Below are 23433 nucleotides of genomic sequence, written 5' to 3'. Positions count from 1 at the left end.
ATTCACCTTTAGATTCCGTTTCTTACACACACTCTCAAACTCATCCACCAAGCCTTGCAGCTCCCCTTCGTCTTCACTCAACAACACAGTATCATCTGCAAACAACAGTACATTATGTTGTTGCTTTTCTCAATCACTCTCTGAGGATAACTGTGTGTGGGGGGGAGGGGGGGGAAGAACTGAGAAGAAAGGAAAGTGCTTTTCATCCAATCAGCGAAGTACTTGGATAGGTGACCGCCTGGAAACACCAGATGCTGTTAGTATTGAGTTTTTTTGGGGGTATGTGGTGGCAACCATTATCCACTCACTTATTGTAGCACTGCCTACTTCTTCCTTCACATTGTCATTCTTTTTCCGTTTGCCCTCCTCTCTTCACATTTCTCCCATCTTTTCTGTCACTTTTTACTTTTTTCCCCACTTTTCAGGTAGTTTTAAACTGCGTGACAAGCCTAATGGTTTCCTGTATGCCAGAAAACCATTTAGAACACTGGGCGGTACCCATATAACCAACCCAGTTGTGCTCCCTATGTGTCAACAAGTGGGTCGATGGAGGGTTAGTGCCCCTCCCCATAAAACAACTCAAAGTCAAACAGCCATCCTTTACGAGAGTAAGGTGTCTGGCCATAGATAGATAGATAGAACATTGCAGGATAAATAAGATAGCACTTACATGTGACACAGATACGATGCACTCGGAAGATGGGAAGGCTGACATTCATCACTTGCTATGACCTTGAGATGCGACAAGAGTTGTTTCCAAAAGTGTGTTATTGTCTGAACTTTTATTCTTCTCTCTTAGTGTTGTTACTGTACTCTCAAGAGCTCCGGTTAGTTTTCAAATTTCCATGTACATGAAGCAAGGCATGAAAACCTGTCAAATTAAAAAAATTAACTAAGGCTCCTAAGAGTTCAGTAAGAACATTAGAGAAAAGAATATATGTTAAATCACACATGCTTGGAAACCACTCTAGTTGCATCTCAAGGTCACGCAAGGTGATGAATGTCAACCCACCATTCACCCGAGTGCATCATTTCTGTCTTGCCGAGGTGCTCTCATCCTGCAGCATTTAAGTCGACCGTTATCTCACTTCATCTGTTATTTACTAGTTGGCTGTTTGGGTTCCTTATTAAAGGGGAAAAATGTCCAAAAGCAGGGGAAATACAGTAAAGCAAACACCAGACTCGAAAATCTGCTGGACCCCAAATGAATTTTCTCCATAAAAGTCCAGTTTAAATTTAGCAAGGTTATTTAGGGTACAAAAAATGAGAAACTTGAGAAACTACTGTACAGTATACAGCAGCTGCATATCTTATTGCAAAATACTGTGCTGTACTTCAGGAAAACTATGTTTTTTTTTTTCTATGTTCAGATAGTTATACAGTGCAATACAGGATTTTTGTAGGGGCTATCCCCCCCCCCCTCCTGAAGGACTGTGAGGGGGTAGTACAGCATTATCCGACATGGCTCTGATTGAATTTTGATGGTTAATTAAGAGATTACTTTATCTGAACTTGTATTTGAGGATTTTGAAAAAGGGGCATTTGTATTTCCATTAGTGGCTATTTCTCTGATCTTATCCCCACACAGCTCAAATACCAGGATGCTTATCATCAACAAATTGTACCTGCAATACATCAACTTGATTCAGACTTAAATCCTTTTGTGTGGTCAAATCTTTTATAAATTTATTCCTGCTACTTCCACATTTTATTAAAATTTGGAAAGGTCTCTTATACTGAATGGATTAACGAAGTTATATATAGCCCATCCAGTTTGAAATGTCTCTCCCAAGGTGTACAAAATCATAAAATGGTAGCAAGATTAAAAAAAAAAACATATATAGTAGAACCTTTTTATCCGCGGAATTTGCATCCTCGGATTTAAGTTTCCAAGTATCAGACTTATTTTAATATTGTACTATACACTGTAACTTAATCTGAAATTGGCAAACACGCACTTCTTTTGCTGCTACAGTTAGCATACCCGCACCCACAGGCATTCCCGCCACTCCGCCAGTCTTATTGTAAACACCAATCAGTTCGTTACTTACGTTGTCATTGCCCTTCTTGTGTTTACACCTCTACTGTACGTCATTAAGTGAAAAATGGTTCCCAAGAAACAAGTAAAGGATAAAAGCAATCCTTCTAAGCCAAAGAGAGAGCGTACGGAGTTATTTGGCGTCCTCTCAGAAGGATCAGACTAGACTCACAGCTAACCTACAACGTCGCCATACATCTCGTTCCCTCACCACATTGGCACTGTAGGAACTGCACTACAATCATCGTCGTCATCTATACAGCACTCATCATCATCATACAGCAACCATCCTCATGGTACAAAGGTTATGGCACAGTCTTTTCGTGAGTGTTAATATGTATTTGTAATATTTTAAAGTATGTTTTCATTTTTTCAGGGATGTGCTTAGCTTATGTGGATATAATATGCCATTTTGTGATAATGACTTGAGTATCCGTGAAATTTGCCTTCCGCAGGGGTCTCTGGAACCTAACCACCGTGGATAACTAGGGTCTACTGTACAGTATATACCATCACATTGAAGTGGTTAAGATGAGGTTGTGATGAACTGTGACTTCCAAATATTATCTACTGTCTCAACTCAGATATGACTCAGAGAGGCTTCCCAAGACTCTTCCAAACCTTCTCCTGTGGGTTGCAAGGTCACCTCTCATCACTATTTATACAATGACTGCAAGCTGATGTCTGATTTGCATTCATTTCCCATGCTTGCAATAAAAACTCCTGCATAATGGGCACTGGTCACAAGGCTCATTTTTAACCCGTAGATACAGGTATACATGGCGAGTGATGAGAAGGGTGGGTGGTGGACTGAATGAAAGGAAGGCAATGATTGATTATGTGTGTGTGGATGAAAGGATGCGGAAATGTGTAATGGATGCAAGAGCTTATAGAGGTTGGGGGAGTGGACTATCTCACCACTACTTGGTGGTGGCCAGAATCAAGGTCAAATTAGGATGGAGAAATAGAAGAAGGGAGGGATGGGAAGAAGGAGTATTTGTAAGGAGAGTGGAAAGGTTACAAGAGGATGAGAAAAAGGCAGAGTATAAGAGAGAAGTGGAGGAATGATTGGGCAAATATGAATTGGAGCAGATGGGGGACGTGGAAGATGTGTGCAGGATATTTACAGAAGAAATATGTGCAGCATGTGATGTGGTGTGTGGGATGAAGAGAAGACGGAGGGGGGTGCAAGGAACAGCGTGGTGGACTGAAGAGGTGAGACAGGCTGTGGCACAAAAGAAGAAAGCATACAATGAATGGATGAGAAATAGAGGCATGGAAGAAGTTGAGAGGCAGAAGAGAGAGTTATATGTAGAAAGAAAGAGAAAGGTGAAAAGATTACTAAGAGAGAGTAAGAAGAGAGCGGATGAGGAATTTGGAAGGAACTTGAGTGTAAAGTGGAGGGACTGTAAGAAAATGTTCTGGAAAGAGGTGAAAAGAGTAAGACAGGGTGAAAGTGAAGTTAGCAGGGGAGTGAAAGATAAAAATGGTTAAGTACTAGTGGAGAAGGGAGAAAAAGTGAGCAGATGGAGAGAACACTTTAAGGAACTGTTGAACATAGAGGATGGAAGTAATGCGAGTATAAGTGGCTGGGGAATGGCTGGGAGGAGGAGGGAGGTGAGAAGACAGGAAGAAATCAGTAGGACAGAAGTTGTGGAAGCAATGAAGAAAGTTAAATTGGGGAAAGCCCCAGGAATTGATGGAGTGTGTGGTGAAATGCTGAAGTATGGAGGAGAGATAGTAGTAGAATCGTTTCGTTTTTTAAGGCTCCAACATGCTTCCATGTGTCGGCCTTGGTCACCTAATGGCGGCTCTCCACGCTGCACAATCCATTGCAGCCTCCCTGTTCAGTCCCTTAACCCTGAGGTCACACTTAATGACCTCGTCCCAAGTCTTTCTCGGTCTACCCCTCATAACCCCACCCCCAATATTAACACTTCTCACCTTCCTCACCCAATTATCATCCCCCATCCTCTCCACATGTCCAAACAATCTCAATCTACCTCTCCTCATCAAGACACTAATACACTCCAGTCCCATCCTACCTCTCAACTCTTCCATCGTAAACCCAGCCCCTCCAGGCTTTGGATGCAGGGATGCACTGCACATCCACCTAATCATTGTCATTTCTGTACGTCTGAGCCGGCGAATATCTTCCTCCTTCATTGCCCAGGTCTCACTTCCATACAGCATTACACTCCTAACACATGCTGCATACAAAGACCCCTAAGTATGTAGGAAGAGTCCTCTCAATGTCAGGAAAGGCAAGAGCTCCCTGAACTTCTTCCAACCACTTCTCACCCTAGCCACAGAGCTAGCTTCAGCCCCACCTTCAGCACACAACATGTCTCCCAAATAACAAAACTTTCACACACTCAAGAGATTCACCTGCAAGTTCAATCCTTTCACGTCTGACAATCTCCACCTGCTCACCCCGACACGCCGTACACATAAAATCAGCATTATCTCGCAGTCTACCTCTGATACCACTACATCTCTTATGCACCCATTTATCCCAAACACCGCACAAGATGGAATTACTTCCCACGCCCTTGTGGCAAACTGCATATGGCCACTCTCTCTCGTCCTTGACAGTACCGCCACCAACCCTAGATATCATCACTTTTGTTTTATCTGCATTTACCCTTAAGCCCTTGCACCCCATACCATCTCTCCATTTCCTAAACCTTTCCTCTGCCTCCCTTTCGTTCTCTGCAATCAACACCAAATCATCAGCATACAACAACTCCCATGGGAGTCTGTTTCTAAATTCACGTGAAAGGGCTTCAAGTACCATGATAAACAACATGGGACTCAAGACTGACCCCTGATGCACACCAACATTCAAGGAAAACTCATCACTCAAATCTCCATTCACTCTTACCTGGGTGTGAGCACCCACATACATAGCCATAACCACCCTAACCAGTCACTCCTCCAAGCCAAGCTTTCTCATTGCCCACTTCACCACCTCACCAGGGACTCTGTCAAAGGCCTTTTCCAAATCAACAAAAACATAATAAAGATCCCTTCTCCTATCAATATATTTTTCCTGAAGCTGTCGAACAATGAATATAGCATCAGTGGTCCCCCTACCTGGCATAAACCCAAACTGCATCTCATCAATATTCACTCTTTCTCTAATCATACCTTCTAAAACTCTCTCCATTACCTCCATTTTCTGATCTAAAAGCTTTATACCTCTACAATTTCCTCTTTCCAGGGCATCACCCTTCCCTTTATACACATTTACAATTACACTCTTCAGCCAATCATCTGGGACAACACACTCATAAATAATCCTATTTATCAAGTCAGTGACTAACCTCACCCCTTTATCGCCTGAGGCCTTCAACATTTCGGCAGTCAACCCAAACACATCTGCTGCCTTCCCCACCTTCATCCTGCCTATTGCCTCACTCCCAGTAGCAGCATCAATCAAAGGCCAAGGGCCAGACACTGGATCTGGATGTGGAAAATGTGCAGATTGGCCTGGGAGAAACGTAGAGTCCCGGAGGATTGGAAGTCAGGTATAATTATTCCCTTGTACAAAAGAAAAGGGGACAAAGATGTGTGTGGTAATCATAGGGGCATCTGTCTTCTTGGTATAATAGGAAAAGTGTATTGAAGGATACTTATTGACAGAATTAGAGAAAGAACAGAGGAATTAGTTGGAGAACAGGGAGGCTTTAGGAAGGGAAGAGGTTGTGTAGATCAGTTATTCATTCTTAGATCTTTAGTGGAAAAGTTTCTAGAAAAGGGAAAGAAGTTGTATGCGGCTTTCATGGATTTGGAGAAAGCATTTGACAGGGTGGATAGACAAGGATTGTGGAAAGTATTAAGAATATATGGAGTAGATGGGAAGTTGCTGAATGCTGTGAAGAGTATGTATGATGGTGCTAAGGCTGCCGTGCGTGAGGATGGTGAACTGAGTGAATTTTTCTCTTTGAAGGTTGGGTTGAAACAGGGATGTGTCATGTCTCCATGTTTGTTCAATCTGTAGATGGATGGGGTAATAAAAGAGGTACAAGGTAGGGTAGTGGATGTTGGAGTGGCCCTGGTGAGAGAGGGTAGTGTTTGGAAACTCCCTGTACTGTTGTTTGCAGATGATACTGTGTTGTTGAGTGAAGACGAAGGGGAGCTGCAAGGCTTGGTGGATGAATTTGGGAGTGTGTGTAAGAAACGGAATCTAAAGGTGCAGGTAGGGAAGAGTAAAGTGATGGTCTTTGAGAGAGGTGAAGTCAGTGAATGTACAGCAAGGTTGGATGGTGAGGAATTGGAAAATGTGAGTACGTTTTAGCACTTGGATAGTGTGATGAGTAAGGATGGAGGTTTGGAGGGTGAAGTGCTTGAAAGGGTACAGCAGGGAAGAAAGGTTGCTGGTTCTTTGAAAGCAGTGATAAGAAGCCGGGAAGTGAGCATGGATGTGAAAAAGTTACTACATGACAGTATTGTGATACCAACTCTAACGTATGGAAGTGAAGTTTGGACGTTGTTGGAAGGACACAAGTCAAGACTGAGAGCAGTGGAAATGAGTTATTTAAGAGGAGCTTGTGGAGTCACATGGAGAGACAGGCTGACAAATGAGAATATAAAGGAGCGTTGTGGTGTGGATGTGGATGTGATAGGAAACGTTAGGAGGAATACACTGAGGTGGTTTGGCCATGTGGAGAGGATGGAGGGTGAAAGACTGACAAAGAGAGTGTATGTGAGTGAGGTGGAGGGGGGAAGAGGGAGGGATGGGGTGGAGAGGTATATGAGAGAGAGGGGTGTAAGTTGGGAGTGGGGCAGTGAAATGGCGGGGGACAGGGCGACGTGGAGGTGATTTGTTTGTGGCCACCCCAAACGGGATTGAGGTGTCTGGCAATAGACAGATAGATAGGCAGGATTGCGCAATTACCTTTTATTTTTTATTTTTTAATCCCACCCCATGGTGTGCAAAAAATGAAGAAAAAAGTTTTTGTTTTTTATTTATTATTAACTTGAAGATAAACATCCAGGGCATCATCTGGTATAAAAATAAAATAATAATAATCTCTCTCTCTCTCTCTCTCTCTCTCCGTCTTTGCGTAGTGCCATGTGTAAGTTTGTGTATGGGTAGAGTAGTTGGTGGTGATGCACGGCCAGCACAGCTTGAGCTGTGGCTCACAACGCTATGCTACCCAGCCTAAGCTGTGGCTTGCAATCCACGGGTGAAGCTAAACAGTAGTGCTTTTTTTTTTTAATTCATATTCCTGTGTTGCATTTTTATTTTTTATTTATTTACTTTTTGACTCAACAGGAGCATAGGGTTGCAGGGCTATGCTAGTCTGTCCTGACATCTATTACAAAGGTGACCAGCCCAACCCTGAGTGGCATTATGTAAGCATAGTACGCCATCCTTTCAATGTAGACCTTTATGATCTTCACCCAGTTTGAGTGCCTTAAACCAGCAGACCACAAGGCATCATTTGGTTCAATGTTTATCACCCATGTATGGTTTCCTAGGTTACAAAAAATCAATTGGCATGTCACTCAGTGTAGTCACTTGAAGGCAACACTATACACGGGTGGATGGTGGGCACCTTCACCTACCACACAATACCTGTACTACTATCTTGTGTTGTGAGCTTTTATATTAAATGCATTCGACTATTCCTGGAGACACAACCATGTGCACAACACCATGTACACGTAGGTGGTTGCTGATGTCTTCATCAGCATCATCCGGACCTCCTTTCCCACCCTAAGGCAGGGTGAGGAGTAGCTACGTCCAGACAGCCCAAATTTGCCCATTCCAATGGGCCACGCCTCCATTCACTCACCACTCAAGCCCCCGGAATCCTGGCTCTATCTGATATATCAAAAACATTCACCACACTCTGTAGCTTCACACAAACATATCCAATAAAGTCAATCCGGATGCTGTCACGTTAAAAAGGGATGCCAAATCTCTGATCATGCACTTCTCCTCACAATGTTCATCCAGCCAGCTCGATCTCTTGTCAGTTCCCTTGCCTCATCGACTTCCAAACCTCTCTTCCTCACACACTCATCCACCATATCCCTTCACCTTCTCCTTAGCCTACCTTGCCTCCTCCCTCCTTCAAATCTGCTCAGATATACCCTTTTCACCACTCTGTTGTTATCCATTCTCTTCACATGACCATACACATCTCAGTACACTTTCTTCAATGCTGGTGTCCACAGACTTTCTCACTCCACATCTTCCACAAATCACATTATTTCGGATCCTATCCACTCTCTGAATTCCACATACATTCCTCAGCAGTCCCATCTCCACTGCTCTCACTCTTGACTCATTTTCATGCCCCAGCATAGTCTCACATCCATATGTTAAAGTTGGCACTAACATTCCTTTATGTAAGCTTCGTGCAGCTGCAACACTCAAGCCTAAGTTTCTTATCACGGCCTTCATTGCACCAGCTACTTTCCTTCCTTGTGTCACTTTACTTTCCACTTCTGTGCATTTTCTTCTCTTTTCTATCACTGTACCCAGGTATTACTAAAGTGCAATAATCCTGCCTCAGGATGGCCAGTCACTCATGTATCAGCAATATATATGCAAAAAATTACCTATCAGTGGGAGGTCATTTGTGTTATTACTATATAACTGCACATGTAATGTTGTCTCATGGTCTGTAGGCACTTGTTTGGTGTCCAAAACACTTGGCCATCCGTGTTACATTCACTGTCCTATGACTTCACTGTGCTGCCCTGCATTAAGCAGCTGCTGTTTTCTTTCGTCAACAAAACACGTCACAACCCCACTCCCTCAAAAGGCAGCCAATTAAGTACTGCTTTGGGATCAATAGCATGCTGCATCACTTCCAACTGGAACATCAAAACCCACTGGATCGCCAGGCACCTGTGTGGTTACACAGGTATCACCCACAGTAGTAAATGGTTTGCTGGGCTACAAGAGTCCATCTAGTTTGTCATTCTGTAGGGTTATATGAAGGTAGCCCTATGTCAAGTGAGTTGATAGTGGGTCCCCCAGCCACTTACAGTACTGCACAATGACTGTCAGTAATTAACCCGCCCCGTCCCGACCACTTTCTCACCAATGGTACCCCCCAATCCCGACCATTTTTGGACCCAAATTTTTTTTTGCTAAAACTTTCGCTTTTGGTCAGAAACAATGGTCAGTCACAAAGAAATTGTTCCCCGGGGTCCATAATTGCCCTAAACAGGTATGCCTTGGTCACACCTGGCACCGTGTTCTCTGTAGGTGGTCTGAGCCTCTAACGTTTTCTATGGTATTATAAGTCTGGGAAACCAATGAAAGTAAGTAGATATGTATTTATTACAAACATAAAAACATGTGATAAAAGAGTAACTTGGATTTTATACAAAAATAGAGCTGAACTAAGCATTGTACCATCGTCCGAAACGAGCAAAATCGGGCAGACTGGTCAGGATGAATTGCTAACATTCCAGAATCATGATACATATCATTTTTTCTACTTACATAATACTTCTACAATAACATTATACCATTTTACATTTTATTGAACTGTTTTTACGTATTCACAGGCCTTTCGATAACATTTAGCGTAATGTTAGCGCTTATTTACGTAGTGAGTGAACTCGCTGTGACTGTTGTTTCAGCTCGTATTGTGTTTTTTCTCCTTACATAATACTTTCCTAATAACATTATACACTTTTCAACTTTAGAGAACTGTTTTGAGATAGTTTCAGGCCTTACGTAAATATTTAGCGTAATAATAGCGAATAATAACACACACGGTGAAGTCGCTATGACTACTATTTCAACTTACAGCCTATTTTTGTACTTATATAATAATTCTCCACTAACATTGCACATGTTTACACTTGATATAATTCATTCATTCATTCATTCATTGCCAGACGCCATGTATCCCAGACGGGGTGGTCAAGGGCTTAGAGTTAATTGTTTTACAGAGAGGGGCACTAATCCTCCACCAACCCCACTTGACACGTAGGGATGCCAACAGCATCTGGTGTTCCCAGGGTGACCTTACGATTCTACTGGGCGTCATATTATCGCGTACTTACACAGTGAGTGTTATCGCGATATTTGTTTCATCTTACACTAGTATTCAACTTATAATTTACCTTACTACTAACATTACAACCTTTTCCACTTTATATAATTCCTATCACATACTTACTGACCAGAATGTTCTACTGAGCATAATATTTTCGCAGATTTACACAGTGGGTGTACTCGTGACATCAATTATTACAACTTACACTATTTTTCAACTTATACATTTTATTCATGCTAACATTACACCCGTTTCCACTTTATATTCCTGCTATCACATATTTACTGACCAGAGTGTTATACTAAGCGTCATATTTTCGCAGATTTATACAGTGGGTGTAGTTTTCATATCACTTCGTTCAACTTACACTATTTCTCAACTTATACATTACTTTCCTGCAAACATTACACCCGTTTCAAGTTTATATAAGACTTAGCACACACTGACTGGCCTTACCATTATACTGAGTGTCATATCGCCATCCCACACAGTTTCAGTAGTGTAGGAAGTTATGGTACTCTCTGAAACATGGCTGAAGGCACAACGCAACATTGGTGGTGGTGGGGGAGGTGGAGAGCGGCGCCTTTCATCACTCGCACTTCTCTTCCCTCTCCCTTTTCCTTTACCCTTTCCCTTCCCTTTCCTTCCTTTCCCCACATCCTGGGGCTGTGTGGAGGAAGTTTGGGAATATTGTATGGCGAAAGACGTGCTGGGGAGTGGCTCCACCTCCTCTCCCCTAAGCCTACGTGCACCACGTGCTCGTGCTACCTCCCTCACACCACTTTCCCTTTCACCCCGCATTCCCACCACACCACTTTCGCCTTCCCCAGACAAAACACTAGGCCATACTTTATTTGCCTTCTCGCCCCACCTTCTGATCCTCGGGGTGAGATTTTTTCCTTCCCCAACCACGAGGCAACATCACGTCCTAAGCCGCTGTCATCGTCATCATCCTCATCCTCGTCCTCATCAGAATCTCTCTCTAGGGGATGGAGAGAGGTCCATGCAGGTGTTTTGGGTGCAGGCTGGCCTTCCCTTGCCTTACGATACGTGACATACTGCTTTTTCCGGGGCGAAGGGACCTCCTCATCACTGCTTGTTATTTCCTCCTCAGGCTGCACATAATCTCAATCCACCACATCATCATCAAGTGGAGAATCACTATCTCCAGTGAAGGCATCCAGGGCGGATTGTATTTCGTTGTCTGAGAGACCTTTATGCACCATGTCTGACCTGGGTCACTGCTAACAGGTGAGTGCCCGAGACAAGGGCGAGCGCAGGTTACGCGGGGTCTGGGACGCTGCCCGCCTGGCGGCAGGTAGGGGAGGCTTGGGTAGGTGGGCAAATCGAAAATCTCGCGCAAATTTTGAAAATTGTGGAAATTATGAACCTTGCAATTGCAGGCCGTTGAAGTACGTCAACGTGATTGGCAGTGACAAAACGTGAGGACGTGGAAGTACGTCAACGGGATGCCGCAGGTTAAAGATGCAGGCTGATGCCAAATTATTTTAAGACTGATGTAATAATATACAACAAGGTTACTGAGTACTTAATACTATAATGGAGAGAAGGATTCTGGATCATGTTTTTGTTGACTGTACCATTACCAAAAAAAATGAATGGTTGTATGAGCCATTTCACTGACCACGCTGATGATACTCATACCTTCTCTTTCCCTGATGATGATGATGATATCACTCTGTATAGAAGGTACCTGATTCTCTTGCTTCAGGTGGATATTCTAAAAGATAATCTTTCAAGGGTGTTCAACCAGTGCTTCATAACGTTAATCACAACTAGAGTCTTCATAATCATTCTGCTGACTACAACTGGATGGGAGGGGGAGGAGAAGAGGGAGATCCAGAATGACATGAAGAGACAAGGTGTGAGAGTATGTTAGGGAGAGTGGTGGTGTACTGTAGGCAGTCATTACTGAACTGGGACAGAAATACCAAGAGGTCCTTTTGTCACAGGCCACCCCTCACGTTGTGGCAACAGCCAATAAATTGATGGAGAGGTACTGATATAAGAATGAGAGGTGGGAGACGGAGGGAAGGCAGAATTATGGTGGAAGAGAAGGAAAAGCTGTGGTGATTGCTTTGCTACTATTTCTCCAGGATTAAAGTGTCTGACTAAAAACAGATTGATCACTCAATAGATGGCAGGCAGCCTGATGGTGGAAGAGAGGGACAAGCTTTGGCTTAAAACTGTAATAGACAATGAGACAAAGAACACACCTGAGAGGAGATTACTGGAAGACTGAGGAGTTTCTTCCATAGCTGTCTGGCCAATTCATTCCATCTTCCCACAGTATTGTTGAGGTCTGGCAGGAGACTGTACCAAGTTGTAGCAGTATTGTGCCCAACTGCCTGGCTATGAACCTGGACCAGCAGTTTATGGTATGCCTCCAAAACTGCCTGAGAAACAAGTTCCTCATTCCACAAAACCTGGAGGGGAGAAAAAAAAAAATGCTAGCTGCATCATCATCTGAACTCTTTTTCCCTACCTAATGATGAGATCAGGATGAATCCAGAATGCAAGTTAAACAGAGGATTATCAACTGCATGAGCAGTGAAATGATCCAGAACTCATTAACTGACCATTCACTTTCTTGGAATCCTGCTTTATCTCACCCTAACTCTACACAAATTAGTTTTGATAAAAGTTACAGCTGCACTTCACATTACCTGCTAGGTATAGTGGAGCCATCTTTTTTCCCACTGAAGAAACAAGTGGCTGAATCATGAACCAGATTGAAATCATGATTTTGAAGCAAACTTCTGAATCTGCGGAAGTGGATATGACTACCAATACCAGCAAGTGTGTACACAGCATTCCTTAACCCCTACAGTACTAAGCTCATCGATCAAGCTTTTTGCGCAATTCCTTAAAAGGACGAGTAACGCCGATCGTGCAACATCCACAAAAAACTGGTGGCAGCTGGCTCCACCCCAGCTGTGACATAGATGGCTTCTAACCAATCAGAACTAAGTGTTGGACACACCGGAAGGGGGTCCCAGGTCCGAACCCAGGTGGTGGGGGGTGTACCCCCCACCTCCCTCTTGCCACGTCCCTCTACTCCACTACCTTATTACTACCCTACCTCCCACCATTCTTACCACCCCTCCCACACCCTCCTCATGCATCCCCCCCCCCTCCCATGAGGATCCCCCCAATGTCTCCCCCCAGTCATCTGGGGGGAGGGTATTTCCCCCCTACCCTCCCTCCATGTCCCTGTACTCCACTGGGGTCCTTATGTCTGGTGGTGGTCTCCTCCCATCCCTCCATCCCCATACACCCCCTCCTGGCCTTACCACCTCCCCCCACCCCCACTCCCACCCCCTAGCACGCAGTATCTTTACCTCCCCGGCCTCGAATATTTTGCTTTTTTCTTACGCTTTATGGTGTACGTTTTTGTATCATTACCTGTAATTCATTCGTGTCTTTGCATACAGATATGCACACCACAATTATTTTAGCTGTCTTTATTTGAAACCCACTCAAAAAAGAAATTTTATTTTATGCTGACGCATGCAAGCATGTTGGAACCTTCAAAAACGAAACGGAACGAAACTAAATGAAAACTAGCTAGATTTGACAGCTCAGAGGGGAAAGGTGGGGAGAGGGGAGGTTAGGCAAGGGGAGGGGAGAGAAGGGAAGGGGAGGGAAGGGGAGGAGAGAGAAGGGGACTGGAGGTATGAGGAGGGGAGGATAATTTTTACTATTTATCATATTTTTATTGGGAGGGTTCATAACCATTTTCCCTAGCTAGATTTGATAGCTCGGCAGGGACGGGAGGGGGAGGGGAGGGGAGGGGAGGGGAGGGGAGGGGAGGGGAGGGGGAGGGGAGGGGAGGGGAGGTATGGGGAGAGGAGAGGAGGATAATTTTTACTATTTATCATATTTATTTGGGGGGTCTGTCACCATTTTATTTTTTTCTAAGCACATTACAATGGTTTATAACATCTGTACACACCAAAAAAATATTGATTTTGGTGATTTTTTTACGTAATTTTATGACGCAAACAGGTGCGAACAGCATATTTTCTTTCTCGAAGGGGCCATGACGGGTAACTATTATCAACTTGACGGGCCATAGCTTGGTAACTATTGGGTCTAGGAGGGTGGGGTTTGCATTTTCAGATGTGTAAATTCAAGCTCTATAAATCGGGCATAAAACTTTTAACCTTTGACATTGTCAAAAAATAGGCCTGTTTTTGCGTCCTGGAGGGTAGGCTAGTCGAGGCTGGAGCATTGCATACCCTAGGGGTTAAGAGGGACACACCTACAGCCACACAAAGAAGTGCTGAGTAGATTAGGTTTACCTAAATCAGAGAAAGGCATCTGACAGGATGCCAAACAAGAGATTATTGTGGAAACTGAAAACTACTGAAGGGATGCATGAAAAATGGTTAAAATGGATGAAAAACTATTTGGTGGGATGATGATGAGAACAGCTACAAAGGAGTGAGCTTTCCCAATGGAAGAATGTAACTATATTGTAATTCTTTAACTTGGCCCAGATTTTTGTCCTGCTGCAGCTTATTTTACATAGCTCAGTGGCATTATAACAGAATGCTATGGCTTTACATTCTTTACATTGCACTTCTTCATGTCTACCATCAAATTACAGCATTAACCTTGTTACAACTCGGTATTCAAGATAAGCATACTGTAATTTTAGGTCGCTAAAATAAAAAGGGTATAGTGGAGTGTCCCACAACTTGGTGTAGGCCCCAGTTGTTTTTTATATATGTATGGACAATGACACACCAGAACATATGAGTAGCTATATGAGTATTGAGGGTAAGACAGAAATTATGAAATGCATCAAAGATGGAGAAAGTTGTAAAGATTTGCAAGATGACCTGGACAGACTGCATAACTGGACCCAGACTTGGAAAACAGATTTCAGCAGAAAAATTGCCATGTCTTAGAAAATGAAGTAAGCAATATGAGACCCAGCTGTGAGTACAGTACATGAAGTTGAAAGAGAAGATCAGTGAAGTAAAAGAAAAGAAAGACCAAGGTGCAACCATGCAGGTTGGTCTATCACCAGGAAAGTGGAGTAATAGGATTGCCAAAGGGGCATATAGACTGATGGCAAAAATGAGTGATTTTTAATTGTATGGATGAGGAAAAGCGGAGGGAGATAACTGTATCCTTGATAACACTGAGAGTAGAGTATGCAACATTAGTCAAACACACACACACACTCTGAATGGATCCTGAAGGAATGTGCGGTCCAGTTAGTGTGGCTTGTTTATATCATCATCAAGACCTCACTGGAACATGGGCAGTTGCCTAAAGATTGGAAAAGAGCAAGTATTGTGCCAAGCTTCAAGGGAGGAGAGAGGGAAGATCCACTCAATTACAGACCTGTATCACTTACTAATATTGTTTGTAAAATCTGCAAGAAAATTATCAAAAAAAGATGGATAAAGCATTTAGAAGAAAATGAAGTGATAACACCATGACAATTTGGTTTTAGGGAAGGAAGATCATGTGTTACTAACCTATTTAGTTTCTACAGTAGGGTAATAGATGTCATACAAGAGAGAGAGAGTTGGGCAGATTGTGTCTGTCTCAATCTCAAGAAATCATTTGACAGGGTGCCCAATAGGAGACTGCTGTGGAAGTTGAAGACCTTTGGAGGGGTGCAAGGGAAACTATTAGAGTGGATGGAAGATTATCTGATAGGAAGGCAGATGAAAACAGTCATAAGAGACAAGGTGTCATAATGGAGAAATGTGACTAGTGGAGTACCCCAGGGCTCTGTCTTAGCCCCAATAATGTTTCTGATATATGTAAATGATATGCCAGATGGTTTGAATAGTTACATGAGTATGTTTGCTGATGATGCTAAAATCATGAAACATATTAAAGGTATTGATAGTTGTAAAAAAACTGCAAGAGGACTTGGACAAACTCCACAGCTGGAGCCAGACTTGGAAAATGGATTTCATTGCCAAGTGTCATGTATTAGAAATGGGAATGAGTGAAAAAAGACTGCACTGGACATATAAAATGGACAATGAGATAATTAGTACCTGAGGAGATGAAAAAGATTTGGAAGTGAATATTCAGGATGACTTGTCACCAGAAAAGCATATAAACAAAATCATTGGAGGAACTTATGGATTACTGACCAACATGAGAGTGGCTTTTAATTATATGGACAAGGAAATGCTGAGGGAGTTGATAGTGACCACGATAAGACCAAGACTGGCGTATGCAGCTGTGGTATGGTCACCTCATTTGAAGAAGCATATTGATAAACTAGAAAGAGTTCAACAGATGGCAACAAGGATGATACCAAGCTTAAGGGAATTCACCTACGAGGAGAGATTAGAAAAACTGAAGCCATCAACACTGCGCAAGAGAAGGGAAAAAGGTGACTTGATCACGATATTTAGAAATGTAAGAGAATTGGAAAGGGTGGATAGAGAGGATCTTTTTGTGCTGAATGATGGAAGAACAAAAGGTCATGACTTCAAGTTGAGGAAAAGTAGATGTCTTAATGATCTTAAAAGGTTCAGTTTCAGTTTCCTGAACAGAAGCATAAGTATTTGATGCAAATAGATGATGAGGTGGTGCAGGCAAAGAACATTCATGTGTTTAAAAACACACTAGACAATGTAGATATGAAGACAGGACAACACGAGCTTAGCTTAATTCCTGTATACTACAAATAGCTAAATACAAATAGAAAATATAGTAATCCCTGTACTTTCCGGACGCCCACTTCCCAAGACATTGTGGGCCTGGACCTTCAGAACCCAAAAATGGCCAAAAAAGAAAAAAATACCCCCCAAATCCGAATTTTTTCCCACCTGTAATTTGAAATTGCCACGTGGCGCCAAACAGCTGTTACGCCATGGTCCCTTCACCCCTTCCTTCCTCCCCCCTTCTCCCTCCCCTGTCAGGGTTGCCATTTGGTCTTTTTACCAAATGTGGGCCAATTTGGTAATGAATCAGAATATTGCAATACCAAACGGATTTTTCACGTGTAAGGATACACAGGATGGAGATGGTGGATTGTTTGCTCTCTCTGATTAATCTGCTAGCCTATATAGCATGAAAATAATGAACATGCTGTTAATTATAAGAGTGATTACATGAACTTCCACTTGTGTATATATAATTCGTGAAGAATAAATGCTAGCTTTATGAATTTGGTAATGAAAAGTTAAATTTGGTAATGAAAACTGAGGAGTTTGGTAATAAGGCCATTGTGATCTGGCAACTCTGTTACCCCATCATCAACAGTCACAGCCTAACTCCGATCAAGAGCAGATGCTTATCGTAATGGAAGCCACATCATGCTAATTTTTTGTGAATAAACAGTGAATAAACTGCAATACCTTGCCACTAGACCACATGGGAATTTACAGTGTTGTGCAGTGTTAAGAAATTAGAATTTAGAGTGCAAAGGATTAACTGTGGAGTGCACACTGGCAGTTGAAACTGGTGTGGTGCAATTAACAATGTGCAGTGTTAAACAATTATAACTCACAGTGCAAAGAATTACTGTAAGTGCAGCACAACACTGGATTACTGTACGTGCTTCGAGAGCATTTTCACCACTGCCAAAGCCAGAGAAGGCAGCTGTAAATACCCTGGCTGAGGTACAGCCACTTCTAATTCCTCATTCTTTGGTTCCTTTTCATTTATTTCATGCTTTATGTCCATTATTTGTGTGAATAGGGTCTTAAATAGGTTTAAATATGTGTTATGCATGTCCGGTAGGGAGTTACAGTATTTAGGTGGCTTTCAAAGTTAGGCTGGATTAGGGTCCATAACTACCAGTCCAGGAGCCAGGGACTTGTTGTAAGTACCCAGAATGTTTAATATTGTATAAACTCACCTCTAAAACCTCATTTTCTGGCTCTTTTGCATTTATTTCAGTCTTTTATGTCCCTTATTGGTGTGATTTGGGTCTTAAATAGGTGCTATGCATGTCCAATAGGGAGTTGTATAGGTGTTTTTCTAAGTCAGGGTAGGTTAGGGTCCATAAGTACAAGTCCAGAAGGCTGGGGCCCACTTTCCGGATGGGACCACATTCCGGACATGCTTTTGGCTCTATTACATCGGAAAGTGGAGGGATTACTGTACAGCGCCAGTGGAAACCAAATTACCTAAAGAGTTTAGAGCTGCACTGTGGAATGTAGGCAGTTTGATGGGTAGAGAGGGTGAAGTGGTGGGAGGTGGGTGGATGTCTGCTGCCTATAGGAAGTAAGGTTCAGAGGGTCAACTAGGATGATTGTTGGGAAGGACTGTAAGCTATTCTGGCTGGGAACTGGAGTCAGATATGGTGGTGTGGGTGTCCTGGTCAAGGATAAATGGGTGGAATGTACCATGAATGGAATGGGGGTAAATGAAAGGGTTGAAAATATTGTCTGCTAAAATCATGATTTCAGATATATCTGCATATGCTCCACAGGCTGGATAGGATGAAAATGGTAGATTCTGGGATGGCTTGATACACATGGCTGGTGGTAAGGGGGAAGATGAGATAATAGTTTTGGGTGGGTATTTAAATGGTCATGTAGGTGAAGCATCTCAAGGATATGAAAGGATGCGTGGGGGATGCACATATGGTATGAGGAATACAGAAGGAGATAGGATACTTGAATTTGACTGTGTGCAACACGCATTTCAGGATGAGAGAGTAGGCCAATTACATAAAAGTCTGGGGGTATTAGTAGCTAGGCTGGCTATTTCCTGGTCAGGATGGTTGACAGGAGGTTGGTGAAGGATGTTCAAGTTATAGGGAGAGAACGTGTGTATAGCAACACAAGTCACTGATATGTGCCATGGTGCTGAAGGAGTGGGTGGTGAAGATGAAGTATTTATGCACCCAGGAGGAAAATATCAAAGTTGGAAACCATGTAGCAAGGGATGCCGTCTATTGCAGAGGATAGAAAGGTGGCTGAACACGAAGAAGTAGACAGAGGTATGATTGAGCTGTACATAAATCTCAAAAACAATTTGCTGAGAGTTACTGATTCAGTGTGCAAATGGACAAGGGGCCCTCCAAGATATAAGGTAACACAGTGGTGGGATGAGGGCATAGAAGGCACAGTTAACCCCCTCGAGCACAATGATGCAAAACAAGTCAAAATGGTGTTAGGTTGAAGAACTGCTGATGTACTTATCAGTGCTGGTCTGAAGGGATGCCAGTTAGGCAATTTTGGATAAAAATATTCATCAAAAATTAAGTTTAAGCATTAAGTGCGTCAATCTTTGCTGCATCATAGGAGAGGGTGTCTATTTCATGGCCAACATGCAAACAGTTGCCTTTCTCTCTGCTTTTGGTGGGGCGAGGGAAAGGGTGCACACGTGTGATTTTTGGCAATTTACTAAAAAACTATTGGTCATGTCAAATTCCGAAGACACCACGTGAAAGCTCGTGAAATTCTGCATATAGAAATATGCTTAGTTTTTGAATGGTGTGGGCAAAATATTGCGGTTGGGTTTTGGGAAGTTATTTTAACTGTGGAAACAAATTATTCTCGCTGCATTTCAGTACTTTCACTTTACTTTTACTCATCAGTTTTGTGTGTTTTTATCAGCTTATCACATACTATAAGTATCAGCGTAAATGACAGTATACAATTTATTCCAATATACCCAATTTCTGGGGCAAATAAAATCCATGGGAATATTTTCCTTTGTGCGTGAGTCCAGGTTGCCCTCATGGCATCTTCTCTGTTCATGTCACACAAACTTACAGAAAACCTTAGGTGTGCAAAGAGGTTAGGAGAAAAAAACTTTTCCAGGATTGGAAAAAGGGTGGTAGTAGAGGGGAATACTAGGCTGCCAGGCACAGGGCCAGAAATGTGATATACAGGGTAAAGTATGAGTCTCAGAGATCTTTACTGGATAACCTAAATAGTGCCAAATGGAAATGTAGTATTTACAGTGACAAAGACAGAGGAAAAACAGGGATATCACAGGTCAGCAGTGTATGAAGAATGATGAAGGAAAGGTAGTGGTGGACTGTGTGGATACAGAAGATGCCTGGAAAGAAGAATGGATATCATAGGTGAGCCATGAGTAAAGAATGTGGTGGTGGACAGTAACAATATTAAAGGTGCTAACTGCTGAATGAGAAGTTTGACTGGAGCAGCAAGGTGTGTTTGGAGTCAATGGATCCAGTATTTGGCCTTTGGCCATAGATTAAAGCTGCTACTGCACGCAGGACAGTAGGCAGGATCAGTTGGTGATGGCAGTGGTTGTGTCTGGGTTGACTGCTGAAATGTTGAAGATCTCAGGAGATATAGGAGTAGGTTTGGTTACTGATTTGATAAATTCAACTATTTATGAGTGTGTTGTCCTAGAAGATTGGCTGAAGAGTGTAACTGTGAATGTGTTTCAGGGGAAGGATGATGATTGATTGAACATAACTAAAATCTGGCAGCGCAACTGCCAGGGTAAGCAGAGAGTGCCCAATGCGAAACCTAGCAGGAGCCACCTCCAACTCCCAAGGCATGGAGGGGAGAACCCTTGGCACAACCTCTCTCTGAAAGATTTCTTTTAATTTATTATAAGCAACACCATCCATGACAGAGGAAAATATAGAAGCTAGAAGTGTAAAACTTTTGGACTGGATAATGAAGGTAATGGAGAGAGTCCTAGAAGGTATTTTAAGGGTTAGAGTTAATACTGATGAGATGCAGTTGGCATCTATGCCCAGCAATGGGATCAATGATGTCATATCCACTGCCTGACTGCTTCTGGAAAAATACATGGTAAAGAAAAGACAACTGTAGAGTACTCTGTTTTTGTTGATTTGGAGGCCAAAGACAAGAGTCCAAGGGAGGTGGTAAAGTGGGCAATGAGAAAGTTTAGGATGTAGGAGTGGTTTGGTGGAGTGATTATGGGTAGGTACAGTATATGGGTGCTTGCAACCTGGCAAGCAAATGAAGGTGTGAGTGATGAGTTTTTAGTGAATGCTGGCCTGCATTAGGGATCAGTCTTGAGCTTCTTATTGTTTGTCATGGTGCTTGAAGCTCTCACTTGACATCAAAAATGGGCTCCCATGGGAGATGTTGTATGCTGATGACTTGATGTTAATTGTAGAGAATGAAAGGGAAGTAGAGGAAAAACTTAGGAAGTGGTGAGGTGGAATGTGGCACAAAGGTTTGAGAGAGAGTGCAGATAAAACTAAAGTGATGGTACCTAGGGCTGGTGGTGGTAATGTCAAAGCAAAGGGAGTGTGGCCATGTGCAGTTTGCCGTAAGGGTGTGGGAAGTAATTTCATTTTGTGCAGTCTCTGTGATAAGTGGGTGCATAAGAAATGTAGTGCTACTAGCGGTATGTTGTGAAATAATGCTGATTTTGTGTGTGCGGTGTGTATGGGAAGAGCATATAGAGAGTTACAGGTGTAAAAGGATTGATCTTGCTGGAGAGTGTATTGAGAATATGGAGTATTTTGCTATGTGGGGGACATGTACTGGAGGAGGGACTGGAGCTAGCTTGTGTGGCTAGAATAAGGAGTGGTTGGAGGAAGTTCTAGGAGCTGTTACCTCTCCAAACATTGAAAGGATTCTCCCTCCATGCTATGGGATCCTTGTATGTGGCATGTTAGGAGTGTATGCTGTATTATAGTGAAACCTGGACAGTAATGGAGAGGGGAGATTCACAGGCTCAAATGTACAGAAATGACAATGGCTTGATGAATATGTAGTGCATCCCTGAATGTGAGGCTGGGGTGGGGGTGTGCTGGGGGGGTAGACTTGAATGTATTGGTGATATGAAGAGGGCTAGACTGAGATGGTTTGGGCATGTTGAGAGGAGAGGATGACAATGGGATGCAAAGGCAAGAGGTGTGAATCAAGGATTGTTGTTGTGAGAGACATATATATATATATATATATATAAAAACCTGGCCTGGGGCAAGGTCACAGAGTCCCTTCATGGATAAATGACTGAATGGGTGGCTGCCAGAGACCAAGCAGTGTGGATAGCTGCCATTAGGTGACCAAGACTGACACATGCAAGCATGTTGGAGCCTTCATATGCGATAAGGATGATACAGAAAGACCTCTAGTAAGGGAGGGGTTAACCACTTCACTACAATGATATCTTTAATTAGCTCTTCAGGGAATTTACTCAACTTCAGAAAGGCTTTCTGTACTGGTGGAAATATATGCAGCTTTCTTCAACACCTTCAGAGTGAGAGGTTTTTCTATGCTGAATTATACGCCCAATGCAAGAACAGTGCATGAGTCAGAGATAGGGTTAAGTTGGACTTGAGACATGCAGAAACAAGACCTGAGCATCTGCTGGGTATATCCGCTTCTAAGATGATGAATACTTATTCAACAACCCCCACTACAACAACAGATGGTGGCTGCATAAGATCCTTAGCAAAAAGTGATTGAAATTTATACAAAATATTTGGCTGTCAGAAAGATATATAGGATGCTTTTGTACATCTGTATAAATTTTACTAACACAACTTTCCAATATTTGATGTTACGGTATTATTTTAGAAGTAACCAACGTTACCGATTTTCATTATATTATGTCCTTTTAAGCCTAGTTTGAGTTGGGGGAGCAAATTTTGTTGGGGTAGTCATGTAGTGACAGGTTAGGCTAATGCTTAGTAGCAGATGAATGTCGCGCCATATTGGCTGGAGCAGGCGTGTGCACACGGTCTATGTCAGCTGGACTCAAGTGTACTCGGCTGGTACTTTCGTATGCATGTAAGTTTTAAAAACAGGCAATCAGGCATTCTCGAGCAACAGGGACTTTCGAAACCAGCCAGTCACAACAGTCGTAAGTAAAACCAGCCAATCACCTCAAAGTATTTGTGGGTGATGCAGGGACGCCCAAGATTTGAAAGTCAGTCATAGTCATGGCCTCTGGTGGTGAAGAATGTGTTGTTGATTTCCAAGCTTGTATCGGTTGTAGAAAGGATTACTGGCAGAATATCAAGGACTACCACAGTAATAACGAAGCATCAATTGAACTAATAAGAAAAAATTGCCAAGCGAAGTACAGTGTAAAAAGTGTAATTTGCCCTGCAAAGATCAGGAAGGTAGACATCAGCGGTACTGCGGCCGGTGGAGGAAAAGTCGGAAAGTAAGGGGAAGATCCAGAGCAAAAATTCACCGTTTCTGATTATAATGGAACCCTTAATGGTAGGTCAAGTCAGGTCAGGTTGGGTTGGGTTAGGTTAGGTAATGCAAAATAGTGTGTTTTTAAATAATCTTGATCTTGATTTAGGCGGATAAACTCTCTTTCGAAATTCTTACTCAAATTTCCAAAGGGGGGATTTTCCCCCCAAAATGAATGTCAGAATTAATTAAAACACAATATTTTGCATTGGAACAAACAAATTTTCATGGTTAC

General features: G+C 42.7%; 1 protein-coding gene across 1 annotated transcript in view; it reads right to left on the bottom strand.

Annotated features, from left to right (window-relative positions):
- LOC145390686 (sacsin-like) overlaps positions 1-23433 on the bottom strand; it is a 333656-nt gene that overhangs the window by 148828 nt on the left and 161395 nt on the right. Inside the window, exon 6 of the mRNA XM_080265477.1 lies at positions 12309-12518. Coding sequence (XP_080121603.1) covers positions 12309-12518 — 210 coding nt within the window. The remainder of the gene's footprint in view (positions 1-12308; positions 12519-23433) is intronic.

The sequence above is a fragment of the Coenobita brevimanus genome, chromosome 15, assembly GCF_032717465.1.
Source record: "Coenobita brevimanus isolate Jiangsu-jjx chromosome 15, ASM3271746v2, whole genome shotgun sequence".
NCBI lineage: Eukaryota > Metazoa > Arthropoda > Malacostraca > Decapoda > Coenobitidae > Coenobita > Coenobita brevimanus.
The sequence above is the reverse complement of the archived record's forward strand: the minus strand, read 5'-3'. Positions and strand labels throughout refer to the sequence as shown.